Source organism: Neolamprologus multifasciatus, chromosome 13 (genome assembly GCF_963576455.1).
Source record: "Neolamprologus multifasciatus chromosome 13, fNeoMul1.2, whole genome shotgun sequence".
Taxonomy (NCBI): Eukaryota; Metazoa; Chordata; class Actinopteri; order Cichliformes; family Cichlidae; genus Neolamprologus; species Neolamprologus multifasciatus.
The window spans coordinates 22,626,677-22,652,152 of record NC_140451.1 but is presented as its reverse complement, the minus strand read 5'-3'; the positions used below and the strand labels follow the sequence as shown (position 1 = coordinate 22,652,152).

General features: G+C 41.6%; 1 protein-coding gene across 4 annotated transcripts in view; it reads right to left on the bottom strand.

The window, feature by feature from the left end:
* Window positions 1-24,234, bottom strand: part of LOC146505567 (ankyrin-3-like) — a 95,090-nt gene extending 70,856 nt beyond the window's left edge. For all 4 annotated transcript variants that reach the window (XM_085183005.1, XM_085183001.1, XM_085183002.1 and 1 more), the window contains exon 1: window positions 16,593-24,234. In XM_085183005.1, coding sequence (XP_085039131.1) covers window positions 16,593-16,715 — 123 coding nt within the window. In that variant the 5' untranslated portion in view covers window positions 16,716-24,234. The remainder of the gene's footprint in view (window positions 1-16,592) is intronic.
* Window positions 24,235-25,476: the final 1,242 nt, after the last annotated feature.

Below are 25,476 nucleotides of genomic sequence, written 5' to 3'. Positions count from 1 at the left end.
ATAGCATGTATGCACCTTGTAAATTCCACATTAGCTCAACTAGCCCAGCACCACAGCTCTGCTACAATAACTGAAAGTACTCTGGATAGAGTCAGACACTAAATGCCCATCTGGCATCTAGTCCTAAATTTAACAGGACACGGTGAAACTGAAGTCAAGATGACATTCAGAGTTATGTAATCAAGTTTTAAGGTAGTATGATTTGTTGCCAGTTTTTTTTGTCTATTTATCTTTCCAACATCCTGTTTGTTTAAAGCCTCTGACTTTTTAGAAAACGCTTTAGGCCTTTAATGTTTCTTTGTCTCAGTCTTCATGGGTTATAAGTTCAAGTGGTCTTCAAAAACATTGGAACTAGCTGATCTTGTTAACAAATTGAAGTACTATAGGTAAGTATGAAAAATATCTTTATGTTTTCGTGTGCAGCCGGTGTGTCTCTGTATAAGATGTATTTATGTTATATGTCTCCAAGGCCCCTGCAGAAGACCAAGAGGGTCTTTCCAAGGCTTTAAATAGGAAAAGAGGAAAAGCCAAGTATAAAAACTCCCCATCCCCATTATTACAAATGGCTATCATGGCTGAGAAAGATTAATAAGATGTGAATTGTCCATCACTGAGCAAAATGCACAGCTGGTATGTTAACGTGTACTCATTTGCATGGTAAACCTTTTGCATAACTTTTATCATTTAAAAATATTTTCTTGCTCACTTTCTTGCTTGCACTGTGGCAAACAGCTGTTATTTCAAAGTCAAATAATACAGCGTGTAAAAAAGGGGGGTACGATCTGATGCAGGACACACTTAGTCAAGATGTCTTTGAACTAAGAAAACCCGGCAGAGCAAATTCAGAAATCGCCCTGATAAATTATTAAAGTCTTAGAGTCTGGAAGATGGAATACAAACACGTGCCAGTCAAAAAGTATGCTACAGTCCTCCAGCTAAACATTTACCACATTAAAGAGCCACAGAAGAAAATCATGCGTTCATTGTCTGACACTGAGGTGCAACAAAATCTGCTGTACATGTCATTTCTGTAGTTTTGACCGTAACATTATGAGAGCTCATAAAGCTATCTATAAAACAGGAAGAATAAAAAGTCCTGCTTTTTTCCCTGTCGGTGCAGGGCTGAAAAAAACAGAGTGCTGTACCTGTTTTTGCCTGATCTTTGGCAGACAGAGAGCACCAGACGAGAACAGACCATGAGCCATCTGTCCCCTCTGAGCCCCCCAGTCTCCACACAGTGCGCACACAAACAAGCATGCAGTTAGACAGTCGCACATGTGCAAACAAGCACTTAAACTAAACACATACACGAGCATGAATTGCTCAGTAGATATTGTCAAAATTACGGGACTATAATCTAATTCTCCGTGATCGCCCCTTTGACACGAGGCCAAGGATTTCTGACAGAGGAGAAGAGGAAAGAAACAAAGTGATGTGAAAAAATATGAGCGTGAACATGGATTTACACTGGATTTGCCCATCATCCTGCTCACCAATACAACTGATTATCCTTCATTTATACCTTTTAAATATCTACTCTTTTCTGCAAATACAGAAGCTGTAACACATTCTGTTTCTTACACTGGAGTAATATCCTGGCATTTCTTTCTGGCAAACAGAAGGCTATTAGGTGCTGAAATAGCCAGCTGCCCCTCAGGCAACACAAAGTAATAGGCTGTTGAATGGTAAGGCCCAAATCCTTAATAGCAGTGCTCCCTGAACATGGCAACAAGACAGGCAATGTGAGTGTGTTGTGTAGAGAAATTCACCTGTGTTTTGTTACCCTGAAGTGGTTCATTTCTCAAAGGACACACTAATACACAGAAACGTCTTGATGTCTTTAAGAGCAAAAAGCATTTTAAACAATTTGCACTCTTTAAATTATATTTAGTTTTATTTAAAACTCATCACAATAATAGTAAAGGCTAATCCTGGAAACCAAAAGACTGTAAAGGCTTTGACAAGTGGACCAAGCGCTGGAATAGCAATCTAAGTGTCTCTGCATAGAGCAACTGATTTAAATTAATAACACCAGCAGATGTCAGTGCACACAAACAATGCCATGTAAAGACATATCATGTGACCTTCAAAAAAAACCCAAAATGTAAAATCTCTCACTCTGATGCTGTCTGCTATTTAATGCTGGCTATGCTTATGAGCAGAGTCTCTAACAACTGTGCTGTTTAGCACGGGACATTCGATGCATTTCAGCATCTCAGAGTTCCTAACTCACATTTATTCAGTCTATTAAATAAGACTGGCTTTAGATCAGTTATGTCCAATCTGATTCTATACAACATCCAAAACACAGTTCACCGTCAGAGCAAGCTAGAAGTGGAACAGTGGTAAATTATACTAAATTAAATATCTAATCAACCGGCACAGCATCGATTTTGGAACAAGCTCTGAACTAAACTACCACACTGATCTTGGGCCCTCAGAGGATTAAAATGTGTATGAAAATTGTAATTCTGATGAGTAATATAATGTTGTATATTTCCATTATATGTGGTTAGACACATGGATTGTACTACGTACTAAGTACTGCCAAGCTTTGCATTTATTCAGATATTAGAATACCAAATACACAAGAAAGACATAAATAAAAAAGTGTAAAAGTGTTGTGGTTTTGTGTGCCAGACTATTTTATGGCACGTAAACTCTTGGATTATTTCTTTAAATCCACAAAAATGAGTCTAATAGGTGTGTTAGAATTTGATGATATAGCCAGTTGTGGTCTGCGTGTCTCAGTGTAACTGTCAGAATGGGTAAAAGAAAAGCAACCAGTAAATGGCTGTTGGCAGTTAGAACACAAGCTATTGTCCTGCACAGCAGACATTTTTTTTATTGTGGGTGGCAGCACTTTTACTTTAGACCAGCATCAGTCCTGTAGCACTAAATCTGTGAGTGACATCCATTCCCTGCCCCCCCGCATATGGGTGTGTTAGCTGACCCTCTGTGACCCCGTGTGTCCACTCATCTATCACACGGATAGCCAGAACTCAGTGCTCATCAAGGCTGCAGCCTAGGTACACATGCATAAACAACACTTAGAGACACACACACACACAGCTTTTTGACTACTATGGTGTATATACATGCTCCTGCAGGTACCACCAAGGTCACAGCTGAGCAGAGAGACTAATGACCTATAATAAGACATAACCTTGACTGATAGGGACAGTCAGCATTGCTGTAGCAGCCAACAGAGCAGTATACACGTTCACTCTTACTCTCTCTACAACACACGCACACACGCGCGCACACACACACACACAGAGTGAGTTGAGAGTCCTCCTGCTCTCTGCAGCATTGTTCTGTCCCTGGTGGATTCAGATCTGCTATGCTTAATTTTACTTCATTTTTTTCAGCATCCTTGTCTTATCTCTCCTTTTGTACTGTTTCTGTTTTATAATCTGTTAACTCGGGCTAGCAGAGATGTCCTGTTCTTGTCCAGAAAAAAAGTTTAATAACTCTGAAAGTGTCCAGAGCATCAGTATCTGTGGATTTGATTCAAGTCTTAAAAAAGCTCAACTTTCCACATTGTTCTTAATCTACAAACACAAAACCATTCCATGTCAGGAAACAACACAAAACAAACAAAGCAACTAAAAAAAACCCTTAAGATTTCACACAACTGCAAGTACTACTACCCTGACAGAACATCACAAACTGGCTCTAACTAGAGAGAGACGTTGGTGTGCAAAACTAAGCAGCAGGTAAAGTACATCAAAGTCTTGAGTTAGAGAAACAGACACCTCACAGGTGCCTATCTGGCAGCTTGATTACAAATGGTACCCAAAAAACACCAGTTTCAACATCAGCAGTGGAGAGGCAGCTGAGGATGTTGGACATCTGGGCTGAGTTACAAACACAAACACAAACCCGAGATTGTGAAACTGGCCAATAAAAGGAAAAGAAACAAATTTGAGGTGTTTCAAACAAGCTGAAATACTAAACTTCCATTTGCGAGCGTTTACGTAAGTAACTGAGGTTATTTCAGTTAAGGATATGTTTGCAACTCCCTACATGTTGGTTGACTGTTTGGACTCCTTAATCCATTCTTAGAGTCGTAGCAGTCAAATTGATGTTCACTAGGTTAAGTGTCGTATGTGCTCCTATGAGGAGAATGCAACTGAGCAGTCTCCACCCATAACAGCTCACTATGAAGTGTCTCCTCTTTGTAACATCAATCAGCAGTTCTCAAACAAACAGAAGGTATTGCTAATTCTATAAACTGACCCACATACATATACACATGGGGAAAAAAAATAGAATACACACAAAAAAATCCAAATTTTTAAAAACTGAGATGCATAAACATGCTTCTCTACTCTTCACCAATTCAATCATCCATTTGCGGGACAGCTTCCTGCCGCACCAATTGTAAAATAGCCTGCGCCTGACTCATAACATTATTAGAGGCACGGTGAGATTGAATTAAAGTGTTTAATCTTAATTCTGCCAAAACGTAATGTGATGACAGACTCTGGGCAGCTGTTTTACTCTTTACTAGTTTACTGTCAACAGACTAATCAATAACAGCTAAAAGAGGTTTAAATCAAATTTAAATCAACACGTTGTAGGACATAATCAAGTTGGGCTTAAAAATTACACGTTTCACATGCTGACCCTTTAAGAGGAAGAACAAGCACAGCTTTTTTCCTGTTGTTCTCTAGACTGTGTCATTCCTGCTTAGTTCCAACACTTCTTATAATTGGTCACTTCAGCAACTTGTGTGTGAATGTGTGTGAATGTGTGCGTGCCCTTCTTCAGCTGAGGCGGACATTTGGGCATCAAGAGGGAAGGTCCCAAAAAAAAAGTTAAAAGTGCACTGTAGGTGTCGAGATGGCTGACACACAGCTGACAGCATCCCAGTCAGCAACACACGCACACACACACACACACACACACACACACAAATGCACAGGGTGACAGCAACCGAGTCAGCAGCACCACTAACAGCAACCTGACGCGTACTGCTCCGTCTCAGTGTATCAGATCAAGCCTTCAGTCTGTCAGATACCAAACTGCAATTATATAAACAGGACAATGATTTAGCACTTCCTTCCTTCAAATTCTGTGATATATGATTCCTTAAAATAACCTGTGGATACTTTTATAGTTGATTAATCTGTTGATTAGGTTTTGATGAACTGAACAATCATTCTTGATATATAAATCACCAGAAGAATGATCATGTTCCTCCATGCTGACCTAAGTTATGACTTTAATTGCACCTCATCTGGTGTAGCCTTTAAGCCCAGACAACACAAAAAGAGCTTCGCACTGCCACTGCAAGAAGTGTTGCAGAGGGGCAGAACACCTCCCGCCTTAAAACGGTTCCTCAAGGAGCCCTAAATAAATTTAGAAAAGGCCCCTCTAGAGTCTCTTCTAGTGCTTCATCTCCCTCACCTAAAAAACGAATGTGGAAATCAAGAAAAAAAATTGTGGCATGCAGCAGCTGCAAATCAAGTTACTTCAAAGGTCCAATGTGAATATGACCAACTGAAGCAAAAGGAAACCTTACAAACAAGCTTGAGCCACCAAAGTACAGCATACACAGTCTGACAACAAATATCTGACCGTTCTGCTTAACTTACTGGTTAAGCACAACAGTGATGGCAGGATGGTGAAAGTTCACAGTTAAAGTTGTACTTTCAGAATAACAGTAAGGGTACTTTATTAATTCCAGATGAAATTATATTGTCATAGTAACTAACTAAATGAAATTAAATAATACAGTATATTAAAAAGTTGTAAAATATAACTAAATATTTCTAATACAGTGGAACCCCGACTTACGAATACTGCATTTAACGAAAAATTTAAGTTATGAAGGCACTTAACGGCAATATTTCTGCCCGCGTTACCTCAAAATGCCCGTGTAACGAAATCCGCTGGCTCTGATTGGCTGAGCCCAAAATGCCCACAATGCCTTCCGAATCATGTGACAACCCCTTTGCTTTCGTACTTGCACTTCGCTGTTCCACTTGAACGACATATTGTTGTTGCAGTTAGCAATTAGCCTGTAGCCTATCGTTCACTCAAAAGGCGCGATGGGTGAATTAATTTCGTAAGTCGGGGTTCCACTGTAAATACAGAAAGTTCTAAATATAAATGCCCCAGTATGTCATGCAAAATTGAATACCATGAATTTATGTTCAGATGTCCAAATTCAATCTATAGGAGTCCAATTTGTTCTAAAACAGTAACAATGTGACGAAGCTCTGGGTAATGCTTTTCACTGTCCTTCAGGTACCATACTACTGGGTGGGCTCACAGATGACACACACTGCATACAGAACTTGGGTTGTCTGTGACTCAAGCTGCATTTGAAATAACAACCAGAAACAACCAGAAATATCTGATGTGAGACTGTCAACGCGGCAATACACATCATCAAGGGAGATTGCTAGAAGTTGCTGTAGGGCTGATCTATTTTCAACACGCAGGGTGTTTGTGAAAGGAGCTGTAGTGAAACGAAGGAGAAAGGACCACCAGCAGAGGAGGAAAAAGAGGGTGAGAGTTAAAATAACATGCTAGCTGTGCAATCGGAAATTGTAAAGCAAACTGATTTCAAACGTGGTGAATTCGAGACACTGCATTGACTCAGTTATGTCTGGAATAGGGCGGCTCACGTTTTGGTAATGAAATGACTGCATGAGGTGAAAGGTGATACAACAGAGATGAAGTTCCATCATCATCATCAGTTCAATAACAGTCTTCATTACTGCTTTAGGTTTAACATCTCTTTCAGGTTAGAGCTGAGTTATTTTCATTACTACAACACTTATGGAATATTTTCTTGATAACTTGATAAACTGTATAAGATGACAGACATGGGGGACCACTTGTCCTAAACACAATTCAATTTAGTTTAAGAAAAAGGGAATTGAATCACCCATAAATACTGACATTTGTGAATCTATAACCATGGATTCTTTTTTATAGTTTAATAATTTATTACTGCTCTTGTTTCAATGTTCTACTCTTCTCATTTCCTGTGTTTTAGCCCTGGCTCTACAGTGTTAGCGATAGATCTGTAGTAGGCTGATGGATTTGAAAGACACACAGAGACAGAGCACAGCATCAGTCCTGGAGACTTGTTATGTGCACAAGTAAATCTACATCAACTTGTACAGACAATGCCCCTTGGAGCACCAATTTTCTAACTATCCTAGTAAAACACCATTTAAGGCAGCATACTAATTCTTTCAAAGGGCCTTTAAAAACAGGGATGTGTAAGTCCATATAATAATTTTAAATAAAGGACTTTTGTGATGCTCAAGTTGATCTTAAATGTAAACCCACTTTAATTAAAGCAATAAACTAGAATATGCCCTCCTGCTCTATAACTATAATGTACTACACCTTAAAAGCAAATCCTATTGTAAATATTAAAAGTCTGGCCCAAAATAATTTATGAGAATATAGTCCCGCAATGATGACCAATATGTTAGCTCAGATAGGAGGTCATAACAGAGCCAGACTTTTTTGCTTACAACTGCCACCCAGGCATTGATTCCCTTCTCTGGTTACCTACAGGAACAACCAGGGAAAGGACGAGAAGGGAGGACAGGAGGACAGAGAAAAAATATGAAAGAGAGGGGAAAAAAAGTCAGTAGACTCTGGGCTTGAAATTGAGGACATTTGGGGGAGGGCGAGCACAAATATAGGCATGATATGAATCCACTCTTTTTGTGATCTGTTCCAGCCACATCCTTGAATTTCAGACATAGTACAACTGGGTACAACTTGGATTCTGTGTAACCTTCTCTGACCTTTCTAAAGCTGTCGTTTAGGTATTCTATGGCAAAATCCAGTGCTTTTATTAGTTAGAATTTGTGCTGCCTTAGTCATCTTTCAGAGCAGATAGTCTTCGTGGGGATGATAAATCACATATCCAATCTGCAGTATGCTGGGAGTCTTCACTGATAACAGAGTGCAAACATGTTTGACAAAGCTGCCTGTGAATAATTCACTATCAAAATTAAGTAGACAGAATGCTTTGCTTCTATCCTGGCTGTGCACACAACTGTTAATAAAAACATGCAGCCAAAGACTTCTCTGTGTGTTTATGTGTAATGCTCTCTGTCTAAAGGTCTGTTTTTCCAGTGATCTGGCACATAACCAGTAAAAGAATACCAATCCCACCTTGGAGCTACAATGAACCTTTTCCCATCAGCTGTCATTATGCTGGATTACAGCAATTTGCACAAGGTTGTTTTAAAACCAAGAGATGACAAAAGTGATCATTTAACTGCTTATTTTATATCTCACTATACTGCACAGTACACTCGAGACCACATACACCATGTGAAAATTCAGAATCCCCATGCTAAGATCACACTGCAACCTTTTCACACTAAATTACCTGATTTAAGGTGGAATGGAGTCTTTCCTTCAGCGCTAAAAGTACACAAAAATGCAGTGTCTATACTGTGACAAAGTGGTTTTAAGAGCCAGTGTTGAAGTTGAGTCTCTTAGTTAGACATTGCAGGACTGTTTTACTGTTCTACAGAGGGTAATATTACACATTTCAAAGAAGAAATACAGCACACCACCACCAGAGCAGCTTAGGTATGTACAGCAAAATCAGCTTGCTAAAACAATTCAATCAGTGAGGTTGGAGCTTGTTCAGAAAGTAGGCTACATGCATGTTTGGGAGTTGGAATGGGTGGAGGGGATGGGGTGGGGTGGATATTCTTTCACTAATCATGAATCAAGGAGTTTTTCTGTTCCCAAAGGGACCCTTGGTACACCCCTAACCTCCTGCTTTCCCTTTTTACCCCTACCCCCTTTTCTCCCTCTCTCCCTACTCCTGGCCATGTGAGAGAGCTAATGTGATCTGTCCTAACACAGCCCATTTCCTCCAGCCAGGACCACATGCTTCTGTCCTTGGCCAGATGCAGATGTTTTGGGGGTAGAAAATGTAAAAAGACTGGGTGACGCATCCAGGACTATTGATAAGATATGACATTAGGGTATTAATTAGGGTAGCCTTTTCTTTGTGGGGGGGAAGGGGGTGGGTGGGTGGTTTCTCAGTATTATCTCTGCTGAGCTTGGCTTGACTCATAAAATCAAGCCAGACAACAAAAGTGATGGTCGCATGATTCCAGTTATCTCTGCATGTTATGGTGGAGTGGCAGGTGGTTAAGTAGAGGACAGGGGAACAGGGTGGTGGTGCAGGTGGGGGCGAGCAAATGAAAGTAATTATCAAGCCATACAGGCATGAGTCCCAAGGGTGAATAGCGTTTGTGTGAGTGTGTGCGTGTGTGGGTGTTTGCAAGACATGTAGGAAATCTAGACAGCACTACGGGTTAGCTTTATCAGCGAATGTATGAGGAGCACCTGCTATACATGCACAAAGGCACACATGACACACCATTTGTCGCATTTAAGAGCTGATGGAGGAGGTTTGGCACTGACGCACAGCAGGGGTTTAATAAGTGTGATGTTGTAAGAGTGGGGGCGTCATTTCTTTCCCTCTTCCCCCTCTTCGACTCACACACACTCATGCACAATAGTGCTTCAGTGAACAGTAAGGTGCAAGTGACCCCGAGACAGACATATACATCAAATGGATGAAAAAAGAGCTAAAGCCTGCAGGTAGCATCATGCTTTTTAAAAGCAATACACTATCAGTAGGTGAAAAACAAGGAGATCTAATCAGTCACTGTCAGATTATGTGTGCACACTGTTTGAGTTCTCTCCTCCCTTTCAAACACCAACTCTAATTCATCCACTTATCCCTGTTCTTTTTTCTCTTATAGCCAGCTTCAGGTTGCCCCCTTCTCTCTCTTCTCTCTTTATCGCCACAAACACCTGCTCCCCCTCTCTTTTTGTCGCTCTCTGTCCTTACGTTATCAAGCCTCTGTTCTCTTTTCTTTTCTCTTTACCCCTCCTCCCATTACATACCATTCAGCACTGTAACTACAATGGCCAGCCACTATGTCAAGCATATCTGTTCGATTGCTTGTTAAAACAAATATCTAATCAGCTAATCACAAGGCAGCAACTCAATGCATTTAGACATTTAGATATGGTCAAGATGACCTGCTGAAGAAAGGTGTTTTACATGATTCAGAAACTCAAATAATCACTTGTTACAAGCATAAGTATACAGACGAGCATCTCTGGATGTCAAACTTAATGTCAATCCTGGAAGCAGATGGGCTACAGCAACAGAAAAGCACATTGGGTGCACCTCTTTTTTAACATCAGGAGATTGGAAAACACTGCCTGACCTGATGAGTCTCACAATTTGGCATAGATATATCCTGCTTAGTATCAATACTTTAGGCTGGTGGTGTGGGGGTTAGTTTCAAGGCACACTTTGGACCCCTTTGCACCAACTGAGAATCGTTTAAACAGCACAGCCTGTCTGTTTATTGTTGCTAATCACGTCCAACCCTGTACAACCAGCAAATCTGATCTCAGACAGGCATGCACATTTTCACACTTCTCTCTTGTTTAAACACTCTCAAAGTTAAAAACTTTGTAGAAAAAAAAAAGTCCAGTGTTATAGAATGAAACCAAAGGTGCCCGTTGTTCCCTTTAGATGTTGCAAAACGTTTCGTCGACATTGTTGTTTGTCACGGAGAAAACTTACAAACATACAGTACAGCACTTCAGAGTCACACTGCTAGCGTTCGAAGATTTAAGTAAATTTGACAAGCTGAACGCATTCTGTACTGGACAGGAGACACGGCACGAGATTGATTAACAGTGGTCTACAGCCAATCAGGACGCAGAACACAATACGCTGTAAAAAAAAAAAAAAAAAAAAAAACAAGAAGAAAAAAACAGCATGAAAAATTGCTCCAAAAAAAAATCCGCGAACCAGCGAGGCCGCGAAAAGTGAACCACATTTTAGCGAGGGATCACTGTAATGCAGAGTCCGTGCCCCAATAGAACAACACTGTTCTGACTGCACTAGGGTGACCTGCACAATATCAAATAGTTTTTTTAAAATATTGTGACCAACTGATGTATAAAAAAACCAACAAAAATTGTCTTTAACGCAGAAATTTCTTTCATTTCTGAATAAAATTAACCACTTTCTTATTCTCTAAAACCATATATTGCATGATATAACATAAGCAGTTCTCTTTTGGGGAACCCACAAGCCTCCGTATCATGAGATTTTCACATACATGGAGTGGAAGAGTGGCAAAAAAGACAACACTGACCTTCAAATGACCTTCAGGCTTATGATCACGCTCCCTCTCTATCATTTCTCACTCCTTGCCTCACTAATTCTCTCCATTTCTCCTTATCTCTTGCTCTCCTTTCCATCACACCCGCTTACTCTCATTTGATCTATTAGTCCTTATCTCTACCACTCTTCTTCTACCGCTATAACCCCTGCTGGTGATTTTTTCCTCTATGATTCTTCATAGAAACACTCTTCTTCTACACACACACACACACACACACACACACACACCATGGTCAGCATCCACCTGGCTTTTACAAGCATATCATCATTTTTGATCTTCCATAAAAACCAAATCACCTGCTGCACATAAAACAAAAAAGACACTTAGGAGTTATACACAGACACAACTAGAAAACGTGATTTTTTCTCCCCTGTTGGCAGGACAAACAAATTCCCACACTGGTTTCCCATTACAAGCACTCCCTAACAAACCCCTTCACCACCACTCTCTCTCTTACATGTGGACACACAATCACGCACACACACCCCATCCCCCAGCACCCGTTTTCAGTGAGGACCCTCAGAGTGGTGGATCAATAATTAGAACAATCCTTATTACATGCTCTCATTTTCCCTTAGAGACTCAAGCTAATGTAGAACAATAGCAGGATACAGTAGAGTAAGAACGCCGCGTTGAATGCTGGCGGAATCCATCACGTTTCCGGACATGTGAAACGTGAGGATTACAGTGTACTGATGGAACTCTATGCTACTATACTAGGATCTACATGTGAATGCATGACATCACACAGCCACACTGTCAAGATTCAGGAAATGTTGTTCCTTCTCACATCTGAATGAAATTTGATTTGATGTAGAAAGACATCAGACTGGTTAAGCGGACCCACTGCAAACTATATTTTTCAAAGAAGTAGACAGCTGGTAGTAGTAGCTAAATTGTTGGTATGCTTATTGATAAAACTGCAGTGAATATCAGACAGCGTTAGTGCAACTTTTCCGTGAACAATCAGAAACCAGCACAGGAATTCAACTCACCTACCTCCAGCTAAATCAACTCTACAAAGAGGTACTAAATAAATATTTTAAAAAAAGCAAAATACAGTCCCAGCAAACAGATTTTCTAGTTGTTTAAAAGTATCTTTTATGTTTTTTTCTTATTTTCATGCCAGCAGAGACAACGTAGGAATCTCATATCAAAAGGCACAGAGTGTCCCTTTCAGAGTGTCAGTGCATATAAGCTACTATATATATGTACGTGTACAGTCAAGAGCGTGATGTTTCGTTCAATATGAATATTGGACATTAAGACCAGGTGACCACTGCCTCTCTGAGACAAGCACACATGCACACACACTCATGCAATGTGTCCTGCAAACAGTGTAGTACTTATACTACAAACTAGAAAATAACTGATTTTGTGATAAACATAGTTGCACATAATACATTATATTACTGAAGCTCGGCAGCCTTTCCTAAATCCAGGTCTGTCAATTGTCCAGGCGATGGCCATCTTGATGGTAAAAACATTTTGTAATACTGGGAGGAGTTCCCAATGCCAGTGCAATTAGCTGAGGCATGCACGGGCGCTGAATTCATTAACCTCCATCTTTCAGGGGATGGTGGGAAGAGGAGGAGGGGAAGCAGGAGGCGAGCAATACGTGTGTCGGCTTTGTTTCACCCAAAGCGATGGCAGGGACGTTATGCAATAAAGTAGGAAAGAAAAAATAGAGAAAATGAAGAGATAAATTTGTCTTAATTTCCACCAATATTACGTCCCCCTGAGGATTTTTTACGCCGTTGTTTATTTTTGCTCCAGGGGCTGGACAGAATCATGCCTTGCCACTGTTGCCATGAGCTTGCACTGAAGCACAGGGCTGGAATCCAATTTCAGCACTCCAACTTACCCTCAGGCTCTCATCCCATAGTCCTTATTTAGATTCATCACTCTTATTATCGAGATTTATACCTCCTAATGAACAGTGATGATAGTGATGAATCACAAACTTTACCTCCGATGTGGAGGACAGACTTAAGTGGATCAAAGAGTAAAAGCATTCTCAATGTAACAGACACAATGGTGCAGTACGAGGCTTCAACGACACACAGTCAAAGCACAAAAGCACAAAACTATCAAATAGGCACAACACTTCAACTGAAGGTGAAGCATTATCGAAACAGGACCAAATGACCCAAATAAACCTTAGAAGAAGAATAACAAGTACCATACCAATGCATATTCTGGGTATTAGAATGGTGTGCAAAACTGGGACAGTAAGAAACCCATGCTTTGCTTAGCTCTCTCCCTCTCTCTCTCCCTCTTTCTCTCTCTGGGAATCCATTGGGGGCTCCTGGCTCTAGATAATGTCATTAGAAGTACAGCAGCTTGAAGCATTTCTGTAACACCGTAATGGGGGTTTCCCATTAAAGTGACCACTGCAGCGACCAAGTTTTCACTGATTTCACTGAAACTGTCACACAACACGTGAAAATTAAGCTTTTATGCAAACACACGCGTAACATCTCACTAGAAACTCCATCTCCTCCATCCTCCTATGATGCTTTCCTGGCGATTTACATAACTAACACAAGTTAAGATGGCTTAAGTTGTGAGGCATATGCAACAATGACCTTTCCGCAACAATCCACTTGCATTTTGCAGGTGACGAAATGAGAATAGCTCAAATCAACACAAATGAATAATTAATACATGTCCAAAACTTAGTTTACTGGGTGCATTTAGGAAGTAGTGATCAAATGAACAAAGAAGTGGTTAGGGGCACAGCCTATGCTTGAATAAACTTCAAACTGGGTTATAATACAACATTACTTCAAACAAGACAGGAAACCCCAGCAATCACAGTAAGTGGTATGAGCATGCAACTTGAGAAGTTAATAAATATCAATGCAACATAAATTAAGTATGAATTTCAAAACATTCTGCTGCATTTCATGACACATACAGTCATCCACCTGCTTGGTGACTAATGCAAAAAAAAAAGAGAAGCATCCACTCTGCATTTAAAAGTGTTTTGTACTTGCTCTGCTATCTAAATATAGCATTGGTAGGGCTGTGAAAGGAGTGACTCAAAACACTCTGTTGCACAATTTGCGCCAAAGCAAGCACATATGCGTTTACTACAATATGCTGCAGACAGAAATAAAGGGTTTTCAGGCAGAATAATAAAGAGAAAATAACAACATAACTTTGAAATAATGCGAGATTTCTTGAGTTGGGCTCCATGGCTTCTAAAAACGTTCAATTACAACATTAAAGGGATGGAAAAAATTCAAATACATTGTGCGCAAGTTATCATGGTTTTAATTTTCTTCTCTGTTATTCTTTCTTAAGAATAACACTCTGTAATGCCCTTTTATCACATTTTTCTGAATGTGTCACTCTTTTGTTATGTCTGTCTGTGACTCTGATAACTCCTGGTCTATATTATGAGACACAGTGAGAGTTGGAAGGCCACCAACAAGACTAACCAGTGCACAAGCAAGGGCAGCCATGGAGTAAAGCCATAGGAATGAAAACATACCGGTGTGTGTATTTTGAAATGCAGCTACTGTGTAAAGTGTGGGAGAGGGAGCGACTGACAGCAGCGGCCCACAGTTCACCATCTGACAAACAAATTAACTTTAGTGTTTGACTTTGTTTTGTCACAGAGTATTATTAAAAGCTAGCAGTGTGAGCCAAACAACAAATAATAAAAAAGTTACAGAGCCATACGTGAATGGACAGGATGATGTGAATAAGAGAGACCAAGCCAAAAAGGGAGAAGACAAAAAAAAAAGCCCTACAAAGGAACACAGAGTGACAGACAGAGAAATGAAGAGTAGATCGGTGTGAGGACAGAGAGAAGGACGCAGGGCAGGCTGAGAAGAAAAAGCTGATTACTCTCATGGATGGTGCTGTGCACAATCCAATCAATACAACCCTCTCCTCTTCTCTCCTCTCCATCTCTGTCTCTTGTTCTCTTCTAAGAAACATGACCCTTCATAAGGACCATAAAACCTCCAATACAGATCAGCATTGGAGACACATACAAGTTTGCCACACAAACACAGGAGAAAGTTTAAAAAAAAGCGCTCCAACAGGCATGAGCACAGTCTTAAAACACATTTGGCTCCAAAGAACTCCACCAACTCACTTGACCTCAAGAATCTTTGTTTTGTTGTTTGTTTAGAGAAGATTGGGCCATGATAGCTCGCTTCTTGTTTATGCTAAGGTCAAATAACGTTGCCAGCAGCATAATTCAAAACCAGGCACCCATGGGCGCAAAGTACAGTAAATGTCACTGTTATTGAATTGATCTCTCACGGTCAAATCTCCTGGCATTAATACGCAGAATGAAAATAAATGCTTTCTCTAAACTCTGTTCCGGTCAGACAGACAGAGAATTCATTGTTGATTTTGTGTTTTTTCTCAACAGAAGAAGCTCATAAGTTCCTTATGTTCTCCTTATTTATAGTGTCTCCCTCTGGTTTGTCCAAAGTAAAGAACTTAACATGTACGAGAGGAGGAAGAAGAGGCAGACCACACGTGCATTTCTGTTCCTCCTCTCTCAAATGAAAAGCTTTGTCATCAATAAATCAGATATGTATGCATTATACATGGCTGTCTGTGCATCCAAGCACAAACACAGACATGCACATGCAAGAACCTAAAAAACTCACTAAAGCAATCATTTATATTTACAATACAGAGGTCAAGTGCATGTATGTGAGAGGTTTGCACCTTGGCCTGGGTTTGCTCCATTTAATAGCGTATTTTTTATTTTTCACACTCCTTGAAACTTCATTTGATAGAAATAAAAAAAGTCTCAACAACCTGACTCTGCATAATGCCCGTTCTTCACTAAAACGAGGAAGGATGGATATGGAATTGTTTAAAGAAGCCTTGTGTTGTGTAGTTTTACTAAAGACATACATATGAAGCACTCATAAAGAGTTGGAATGGGATAAGAACAAAAGGCGCAAGTCCATGGTGAGTTCACCTCATTCAGAGGCAGGTAGCTAAGATCATCATCGCAAGCAGGTGTAATTATCTTTGACTTTCAGCAGTCATGTATGCCCACATACTCAGATACACTTTAGAACGCATAGAGGCAATAAACCCTGACTCCATCACACATGCATTTAAAGTACAGAGTTACAGATGCTGTTTGAATTGGACAGCACGACCAGAGTAAAGAGATACAGCAAGAGAATCTCCACATCTGGATTTATATGAACACGTGAATGAATGAATGAATGTATGTGAGACCTCCAAGCTCATTTAATCAGTCAAGCTGAGGTAAACGTCCACATCTACTTGCTCATACACACAGAGTCACGGTCCAACGACGCTAGTGGAGCAAAGCAGATGAAGCCACCAGCCAGCCAAGCCAGCCCTCGTCTCTTTTACCTTTCTCTTTTGTTCCCGGGATGCTGTTCTCCTGCTCTTCCTCCGCTTCTCCTTCTCGTCCTCTATTGCATTCACATCCACTTCCCCCCGATTCTTCTTCAATTGGGAGGCCGCGTGAGCCATGATAGGTAATAAAAAAAACACGAAGAAGCACCACACACTACACACGCGTGCCTCACCTGAAATCCCAGAGAAGTTCAGGGGCTATAATTTGACAAAACCAGGATCTCAGAGGAAAAAATCGGGGTAGAAAAGGAAAGGGGGGGAAAGGGAAGAAAAATGCCCTCCTTGAAAAGGAGAATGGAGAAGAGTAGGGTTTCTTTTTCTTTTGTATGTATGTATATATATCCTGTGTGTCCTTTCTTTTGGTTGTTGCTCTGGTCTGGTCTCTCTTTCTTTCTTTCTTTCTTTCTTTTTTTTAAAGTGATGGAAAGCTGGGAGAAAAGAGACAGCAGCTTCTCCTCGTCACCTCTTCCTCCTCCTCCTCCTCGTGTGTCATCCGTTGGCAGTGTGAGAGGAGCACGTCCAGGAGAGGTGAGGACGAACCGGATGGAGAGAAAAGAGACACGAGCATCACCAGCACAGAGGTGGAGGGAGGGAGGAGAAAGGAGAGAGAGAGAGAGAGAGAGCGAGAGAATGGAAGTGGAGGGAGGGTGTGTGTGAGGGGGGGGGTGAGGGTTACCATGGTAACCGCACTCTTTTTTTTAATGGTTTCTCTTAAATCTTTCTTTCTTTTTTTCTGTCCCTTTTTCTTTCACTTTCTTTCTCTGTCTCTGTGCTCTGGATCCTGCTGTTGTACAGCACCTCAACTGGTGCTCCACCACAGGGCGCTTGTGTGTGTGTCTGTGTGTGCGCAACAGAGATAAACTGTGTGTGAGTAGATACGAGTGCATGAATGAAGCAAAGACATTGGCTAGGAAAGGAGAGGAAATGGTGGCAGGAAGCAACAGCAGAATGGGTGAGTGTGTATTTATATAGATATATCTATATATGTGTGTGTGTGTATGTATGCGCGTGTGTGTTTAAACAGCATTTATCTACTATCACACATATATACACGCATTACCAGTTGGAGGTGATCAAGTAATGGATGGTAGAACATGCAGAGGACACACGTAGAGCCAATGCAGGAGGGAGGAGAGAGTAAATGACTGATGCTCACACCCTTCAACCCCCCATGCAACCACACAACCATACACATGTATGCACAAGGAAGACTGTAACAATGTTCTTGACTGAAACAAAATTGAAAGAAATAATAATCCAGTCGTCCATTAAGTAAATTAACTAATCTGCACAGAATTATAAATGATTTAGTAAATGAATGAATGAATGAATAATTTAATAAATGCACACATCCAAAATCTAACAAGTAAGCGCCTGCTTCCAAGATTTATGAGTCCTCAATCCTGTGCTTCCCTAACTTCTGTGTGGTCAACCCATCTGGGATCATTGACATCATGATGGAGAGGTCAAACAGGACCAGGGGAGCTTTTGTTTCACCAAATCTCTCGGGTCTTTGTTGAAAACAGAGAGGAGGAGGAGGAGGAGAAGGAGGACAGAGTGACAGTAAAGAAGATCTACATAGAAAAAGAAAAAAAAGACCCTGTTTGATTTTGGTGACTGAAGAATGGGGGAAAAACGTCTTGTTTAGAATGTCCTTCACAACCACCACGCTCACGTCACACATGGCATCGTGGAGGCAGATGGAGCATGCGGCAGCCATCTTTGTATTTCTTTCCCTTCCTGCCTGCGTGTCAGAGGCACTCATGAGTCTGGTTGGGTCCTGTCGACACCAAGAGGATGCCTTATCACATGCCTGTCTGCTTTCAACAAATTCTGTGTTCATTCACAGCTCTAACTGTATGGATTGAACATGGAACCATATGGGAAAAAGTGGGGGATAGGAAAGGAGATGATGGGGTGCCGCTGTTAGTGAAAGAGGAGAACAACCCTCCTGGGAGACACAGCGGGTTTAACTGGTGGACACCAGTCATGTAACGATATGAGCGTGAAATTCCCTTTTCTTTCCCGCAGAAATCTATTCATCCTCACCACTTCATTTTTCTTTCTTTTCAACCACAAACGCCAGCCAACAGCAAAAAGGGGGGCTGAAGCTGACTTACAGCCCCCATAATGCATCAAGGGGTGTCACATTATGCCAAATTATCATGCGGTTGCTAGGTGAGGGCCAATGGGATGGCTCAGGGGAGGACAGGATGGATGGATAAGGAGCGTGGAGAGGTAAGACGAGGGATTAGAAAGGGAGGGAGCAAGCGGGTGGGTACATGAGTGCATGTGTATGTATGGAGGCATATGTGCACATGATATACAAATCACCCGAGTGGAAAGAAAAGAAAATCCTTTGTCCAAAGAGAAATGTAAAATGAAAAAAAATTAACTGTGTAAAAAAATAATTTAGTACCTGCCAGTTCTAAAGCCCATTCCCCCCCCCCCCCCCCCCCCCCCAATTCATTCATCAATAATACCCTAATCGCACTTTAATAGCCAAGAGAAGAGTGTACTCTCCCACAGTTGTACTTGTAGTAAAAGCTACTGCCAAGGTGTCCTATATTTCAGACACCAGCATTTTGGAGGCAAAGGGAAATAACAACTACTACAATAGAGCGGAGTTGGCTGGTGGCCGGTGAACTCTAGAAGTGGACAATTATTGGACGTTTTCCACTGTTCTTCAGGCACCATGCCATAAACATAAAGCCAGGCCAAATAAAAAAAAAAAAAGACTACTATAGTGATAAATCACACACAAAATGAAGAATACACTGCATACAAAATGTTTAAGCATGTTACAGAAGACATAAACGTTAAATTAGTCCATTATTAGGGTGGTCATTTTAAATTGGTGGCTATTAGGAGAGCTGCAAGTTCATGAATTGGCACAATGGAGACACAGTACTTAAACATTCCTGAAAGTGAGCTAATGGTCTAAGCCAGTTTCAGAGAGAATTGTTAATATTGTGTGCTCATCTAAGTCTTTTATCAGAATAAAGCAAATTTATTTGTGTCTGTGCTGTTAAATGACAAAGGTCTTTGTGAAGGAATACTTTGGAATAAATATCATTCTTAATTAACATTATTCTTCGCATTATTGTAGTATTATTCTACAAGCAGCAATAGCAACTGGTATTCTTCAGATATTCCTGAAAGCATGTTGTTACATCCGTGGTAGGCTGCCTTGTCCTGAGCCTCTGTATCCTACCGATGCAGCTCCCAAGCTGAATACAGCTTGTCCAATCACAGCGTGACTCCCAGTGGCCTCTTTGATCTCTCCAGTGACAACAGTGCACCCCCTAACACATAAGCAAAAACAGGCAAAAGCCCAGACAGGATCCAGAGTATCTCAGCTGGAGAAGTCACATTGAGGTTACAGAATAGATAATTACACCGACGCAATAAAAGAGGGAGGAAGGTGATGCTTTCTGCAGCCACATGAAGGGTTTTACTGCCCCTTTTAACCAGGCCGTGTAATAGGTAATTACTTGACCCAAATATAAATTAAGTGTTTCTTTGCACTGGTGATTTTATACTTATTTTACACGCCATTTTTCCTATATATTCGTCAGATTGACTAAACCAATTCGCACGTGATGTATGATCTGCATCCATTTGGAGGTTTTGGAATAAAGAAAAAAAATGTATAAGCTTATTTTGACCAGTCAGTCTGCACACATACATTGTACTCTGCTGCCATCTAGTGGTCAACTGTTAACTAGATGGCAGCAGAGTACATCAGGCAGTACAGGACATTTTAAAAATGAGTTTTTGTTTAGAAAACATAGGCAATGGAAATTTGACATCATAAAAATTTGATAAGATTGAAAAGCACCCACATATTCAGGGATATATAAAGAAATCACTATAGCTGCCTGCTATTTACAACACATGAACAAATTTCACCTGTTCTCTCAATCCACCGCAGCCATTAAAGATTTAAGATTTTGCCTCTGTGCTTAAGGCTTTTACATATAAAATAACAGAACCTTATTCAGCTCATATAAACCATAACATCCATCTGTACAAAATACTCTTCCCTGCGCTGTGCTCCAGCTGGGAAGAAATCATTGTTTGTTGGTCTGGAAATGCCTCCAGGAATAAGAAAAAGGGCAGAGGAAAAGAATGCAAGGTCAAATGGCAAGTGGCACAGACTGACAAGAAATAGATCTACCCACACAGAGAAATACCACCTACACTTGGCCTGAAGGCTAACATTGGGGGGAAGTGCTGAGTAGAGGTGGTGGGGATTGAAAAGAAGGTATTGTGTTTTAAAACACCATGACATAAAACCACAGAACAGAAATAAAGGAAAAATAATGGATGAAGTAACAGTCTACAAGAACAGAGGTGAAAAAACACCAAAATGCAGGGATGGAAACAAGTACAACCAAAGGAAAAATCCTCAATTCCTTCGGGATATGTAGAACGTAAAAGATAAAAACAAATTACTCAAGTCTCACTTTATATCCAGCGGTATTGCAGTCATACTTAAGTGGGTGTATTTACGGCCATAGCTGAAGGCGATTTGTAGTTGTTTGGGTGAGTTTTATTTTTTTATTTTTTTAACCCTCATCATTTGCATGTCAACACAAAACTAGGTTTTACTCACACGCACATATGCACAAGCTATTTTGCATACCATCTATTTTTCTCCCTCCCCTTAATACCTTTCTCGTTCCGCTATTCTGTCATCTAAATTATTCTAATGTCTCCCCTCCGGATAAGCAAATGTGCCATGAGACATGCGCTTTAACCCAGTTAGCTACCAATAACCTACCTAAATGTGTGTCACGACCAAGCAGTCCCCTTCAAACAAGACCAAAATGTTCTTGCATGGTTTCCCCACTGAGGGGCAGACAGACATTCAGAGCGGAGGTGATAGGCATGCTAACACACGCTGTGTTTGCACACACACGGAGGCTTTGAGGTGGGGGTCTTAAATCGTTAAATTACGTTAAAAGGAGGGAGGTATGTCTTTCAAACTGTGGAATTGTTTGATTCATATTCAGTGACAGGTAGAAAGACAAGAAACAAGGGAGCTGTGCACTAAATTAATTTACAAATGCAGATAATGTCAGTCATCTTAACAGGTTACAGTCACATTACAAATGAATCAACAAAAAAACACTGATATTATGCTCACAATGCAAAAGTAGATACTCACAGAAAAATGTTTTTTAAATTGAATGAGGATTCATGCAGGCAGTGTATCTGCTGTCCACTGGATTACACACGCTCTTTGCTTCTCCAGCACAAAAAAAGATGAAAGGAGGTGATGTGGAACATCATGTCACCCCAGGATAAACCACTTGGGGAAGTGGAAATTTCACACAAACAAAAGTGAGTGCATTTATGTTTCTATTACACTAGCGGCAGCAGTGTGCATTCAAAGCCCATCACTTATAGGTCTCCAGATTACACATGACTCTGTAGAGCAGCAAAGCATTTGAAAACCAAAGCAGCTACCCGAGAACAATGTGAAAATACTGGAAAAACGGCTTACATCCACGCTACTTAATCTACATTCCACCATGAAGGAAGTGCTGTGGAGTAAACACATGTCAGTATGAGGAGAAGGGAGAAAAATTAATAAGTCATTTCAATCCTTTTTCTTTCTCAAGCTCCAGGCTATTGCAATAATTTTTAGACGAGTATGTAAATAACAAGACGAGCAAACACAGTTGACTGTTTGATTAGGAATTTCTGTCAATCAATGGGGAGTTAATTTCTTGGCCGAAACAAGTGGTGGTCTGACTGTGACAGTTGTGCAGCAGGGGGAAGTGAACCCCTCTCTGTTTTACACAGGAATGGCAGCAGAAGAATAAACAATTTCACGGTCTGCTGGGAAGAGTAATACACTTGCACAATCACGTTCAGTGTATTCTTATTCAAAGGTGGCGTTTTCATCAGCATATTGTACGACAATATGTAATTTCACCAAGGCACAATGCCATCGGGCAGCTTTTTAATCGTATGCAACGTGAACTGAACTGGTTGCTTTTGCACTGACAGTAATACAAACTATGCAAGGCGCTGATTTAAAAGCCATTATATTTCTAAAAAAAAAAAAAGCTTCTAAAAGCTTTATTGCATATTTACAGTAAGCCTCACTGTATTTTGTTGTCCTGGAAATCTGTTGTGGGCAGAATGATTATGTTTGTGGTTACAGAGAAATTTCAATTAGGGCATTAATAAAACACCATTTCCTGTTGGCAGCCATTGTAATCCAGCCTGAGTGGTTTTTAATTGTAAGCATTAGCGATATATTGTCCAGCTTTTATTTTCATATCCTGAACATAACATAAGAACAATGGAAAAAAGCAAAGGCAACAAAAATGAAAGTGTTATTTGCTGACAGTTTCTTTCCCCTGACTTACTCTGACAAAGAGAAGCAGGTGAAAACAGTTACAAAGTTAGAGGGCCTGCTGGTTTAGATGAAAGCTTTTCTTCCTTCTGTAAACCCCCTTTTTTCATTTTTGCCATTATTTTTAAAGTCATGAAATATGATTCAGTAAACATGTTTGTGGTTTTTCGTCTGATTTTAGATCAATTGTGTTAATACAGTATGTCAAAATGAAAACATAAATATAAATTCAGACACGTGAGGTTGTGCTGAAAAGAATGATACCAAACAGGGTAAAGTAAATAGTTTTTAACGGTGAAATGAGGTAAAACCAAATGGAGTGAAAAATGGCCAATTACACCCTGGACCCCAAAGGGTTAATTTTTTTTCTAAGTAATGCAATAGTTAGTTAATTACTTTTAGAATCTTGTAACTCAGTTACTAACTCAGTTACTTTTTTGAAGAAGTAACTAGTAACTAAAGTAAATTACTTTTTCAAAGTAACTTGCTCAACACTGCCCACCACTATTGTCTCATGCACAAACTTCAAGATGAAATAGTGGCCGTGCAGTCGTAGGTGTAGAGTGAGTACATTAGAGTTCAATATACACCCCTGACGTAACGCCACGCTGCCGTCTGCGAAGGTTGCATGATGTTACACCACGCCACACCGGTCACACAGGTCACACCGCACTGCCGTCACACTGCCCGTCACACCCATCACACCGTGCTGGCAGCGTGGCTTAACTGGCAGCGCGGTTTCACGGGTAGCGCGGTTTCACGGGCAGCAAGGTTTAACGGGTAGCGCGGTTTAACGGGTAGCGCGGTTTAACGGGTAGCGCGGTTTGTCACTCCCGTCACGCTGCGCTGTCTTTGAAGGGTATGGAAGTATGTTGTTTGTGTGAACTAACCATTTGTGATCCTCCGCCAGATGTACTAAGAAACGGAAGTGATTCACTCTTTCCACAGCAGCGCCATTGATGGCGATCGGGGTATGTGCTTTACTACACCTCCAGAAGTCCACCGTCATCTCTTCTGTTTTTCTGACATTGAGGGTGAGATGGTTCGCATTAATGTTTAAAGGCACTGAGATCCTTCTTGTAACCATCACCCCCACTATTGTGTCATCCGCAAACATCAAAATGAAATTGGAGATACTAGTGGCCGTGAAGTCAAAGGTGTAGAGTGAGTGCATGAGAGTTCAGTATATACCCCTGACGTAACACCACGCTGCCGTCTGCGAAGGCTGCATGACGTTACACCGCGCCACACCGGTCACACAGGGTTTCACCTTTGGTGATAAGACCCACCACTGTTGTATTGTCCGCCAACTTCCATCCATCCATCCATCTTCATCCGCTTTATCCGGGGCCGGGTCGCGGGGGCAGCAGCCTAAGCAAAGAGGCCCAGACCTCCCTCTCCCCAGCCACCTCCTCCAGCTCATCCGGGGGAACACCAAGGCGTTCCCAGGCCAGCCGAGAGATATAATCTCTCCAGCGTGTCCTGGGTCTGCCCCGGGGCCTCCTCCCGGTGGGACATGCCTGGAACACCTCACCCAGGAGGCGCCCAGGGGGCATCCTTACCAGATGCCCAAACCACCTCAGCTGGCTCCTTTCGATGTGGAGCAGCAGCGGCTCTACTCTGAGCCCCTCCCGGATGGCCGAACTTCTCACCCTATCTCTAAGGGAGATGCCAGCCACCCTTCGGAGGAAGCTCATTTCCGCCGCTTGTATCTCGTCTTTTCGGTCACTACCCACAGCTCGTGGCCATAGTCGAGGGTAGGGACGTAGATCGACCGGTAAATTGAGAGCTTCGCTTTTACACTCAGCTCCCTCTTCACCACGACAGACCGGTGCAGCGTCTGCATTACTGCAGCTGCAGCCCCAATCCGTCTGTCGATCTCCGGCTCCCTTCTCCCATCACTCGCGAACAAGACCCCGAGATACTTGAACTCCTCCACTTGGGGCAGGACCTCATCCCCGACCCGGAGTGGGCACTCCACCCTTTTCCGGCTGAGAACCATGGCCTCAGATTTGGAGGTGCTGATCCTCATTCCCGCTGCGTCACACTCGGCTGCGAACCGCTCCAGTGCGAGCTGGAGGCCCTCACCCGATGAAGCCAACAGAACCACATCATCCGCAAAGATCAGAGATGAGATCCTGAGGCCACCAAAGCGAAAGCCCTCCGCCACTTGGCTGCGCCTAGAAATCCTGTCCATAAAAATTATGAACAGAACCGGTGACAAAGGGCAGCCCTGGCGGAGCCCATCACCCACCGGGAACGAGTCCGACTTATTGCCGGCAATGCGAACCAAGCTCTTGCAACGGTTGTATAGGGATCGAATGGCCCGTAGCAATGGGCCAGACACCCCATACTCCCGCAACACCTCCCACAGGACACCCCGAGGGACACGGTCGAATGCCTTCTCCAAGTCCACAAAACACATGTAGACTGGTTGGGCAAACTCCCATGCACCCTCAAGTATCCTCGAGAGGATGAAGAGCTGGTCCAGTGTTCCGCGACCAG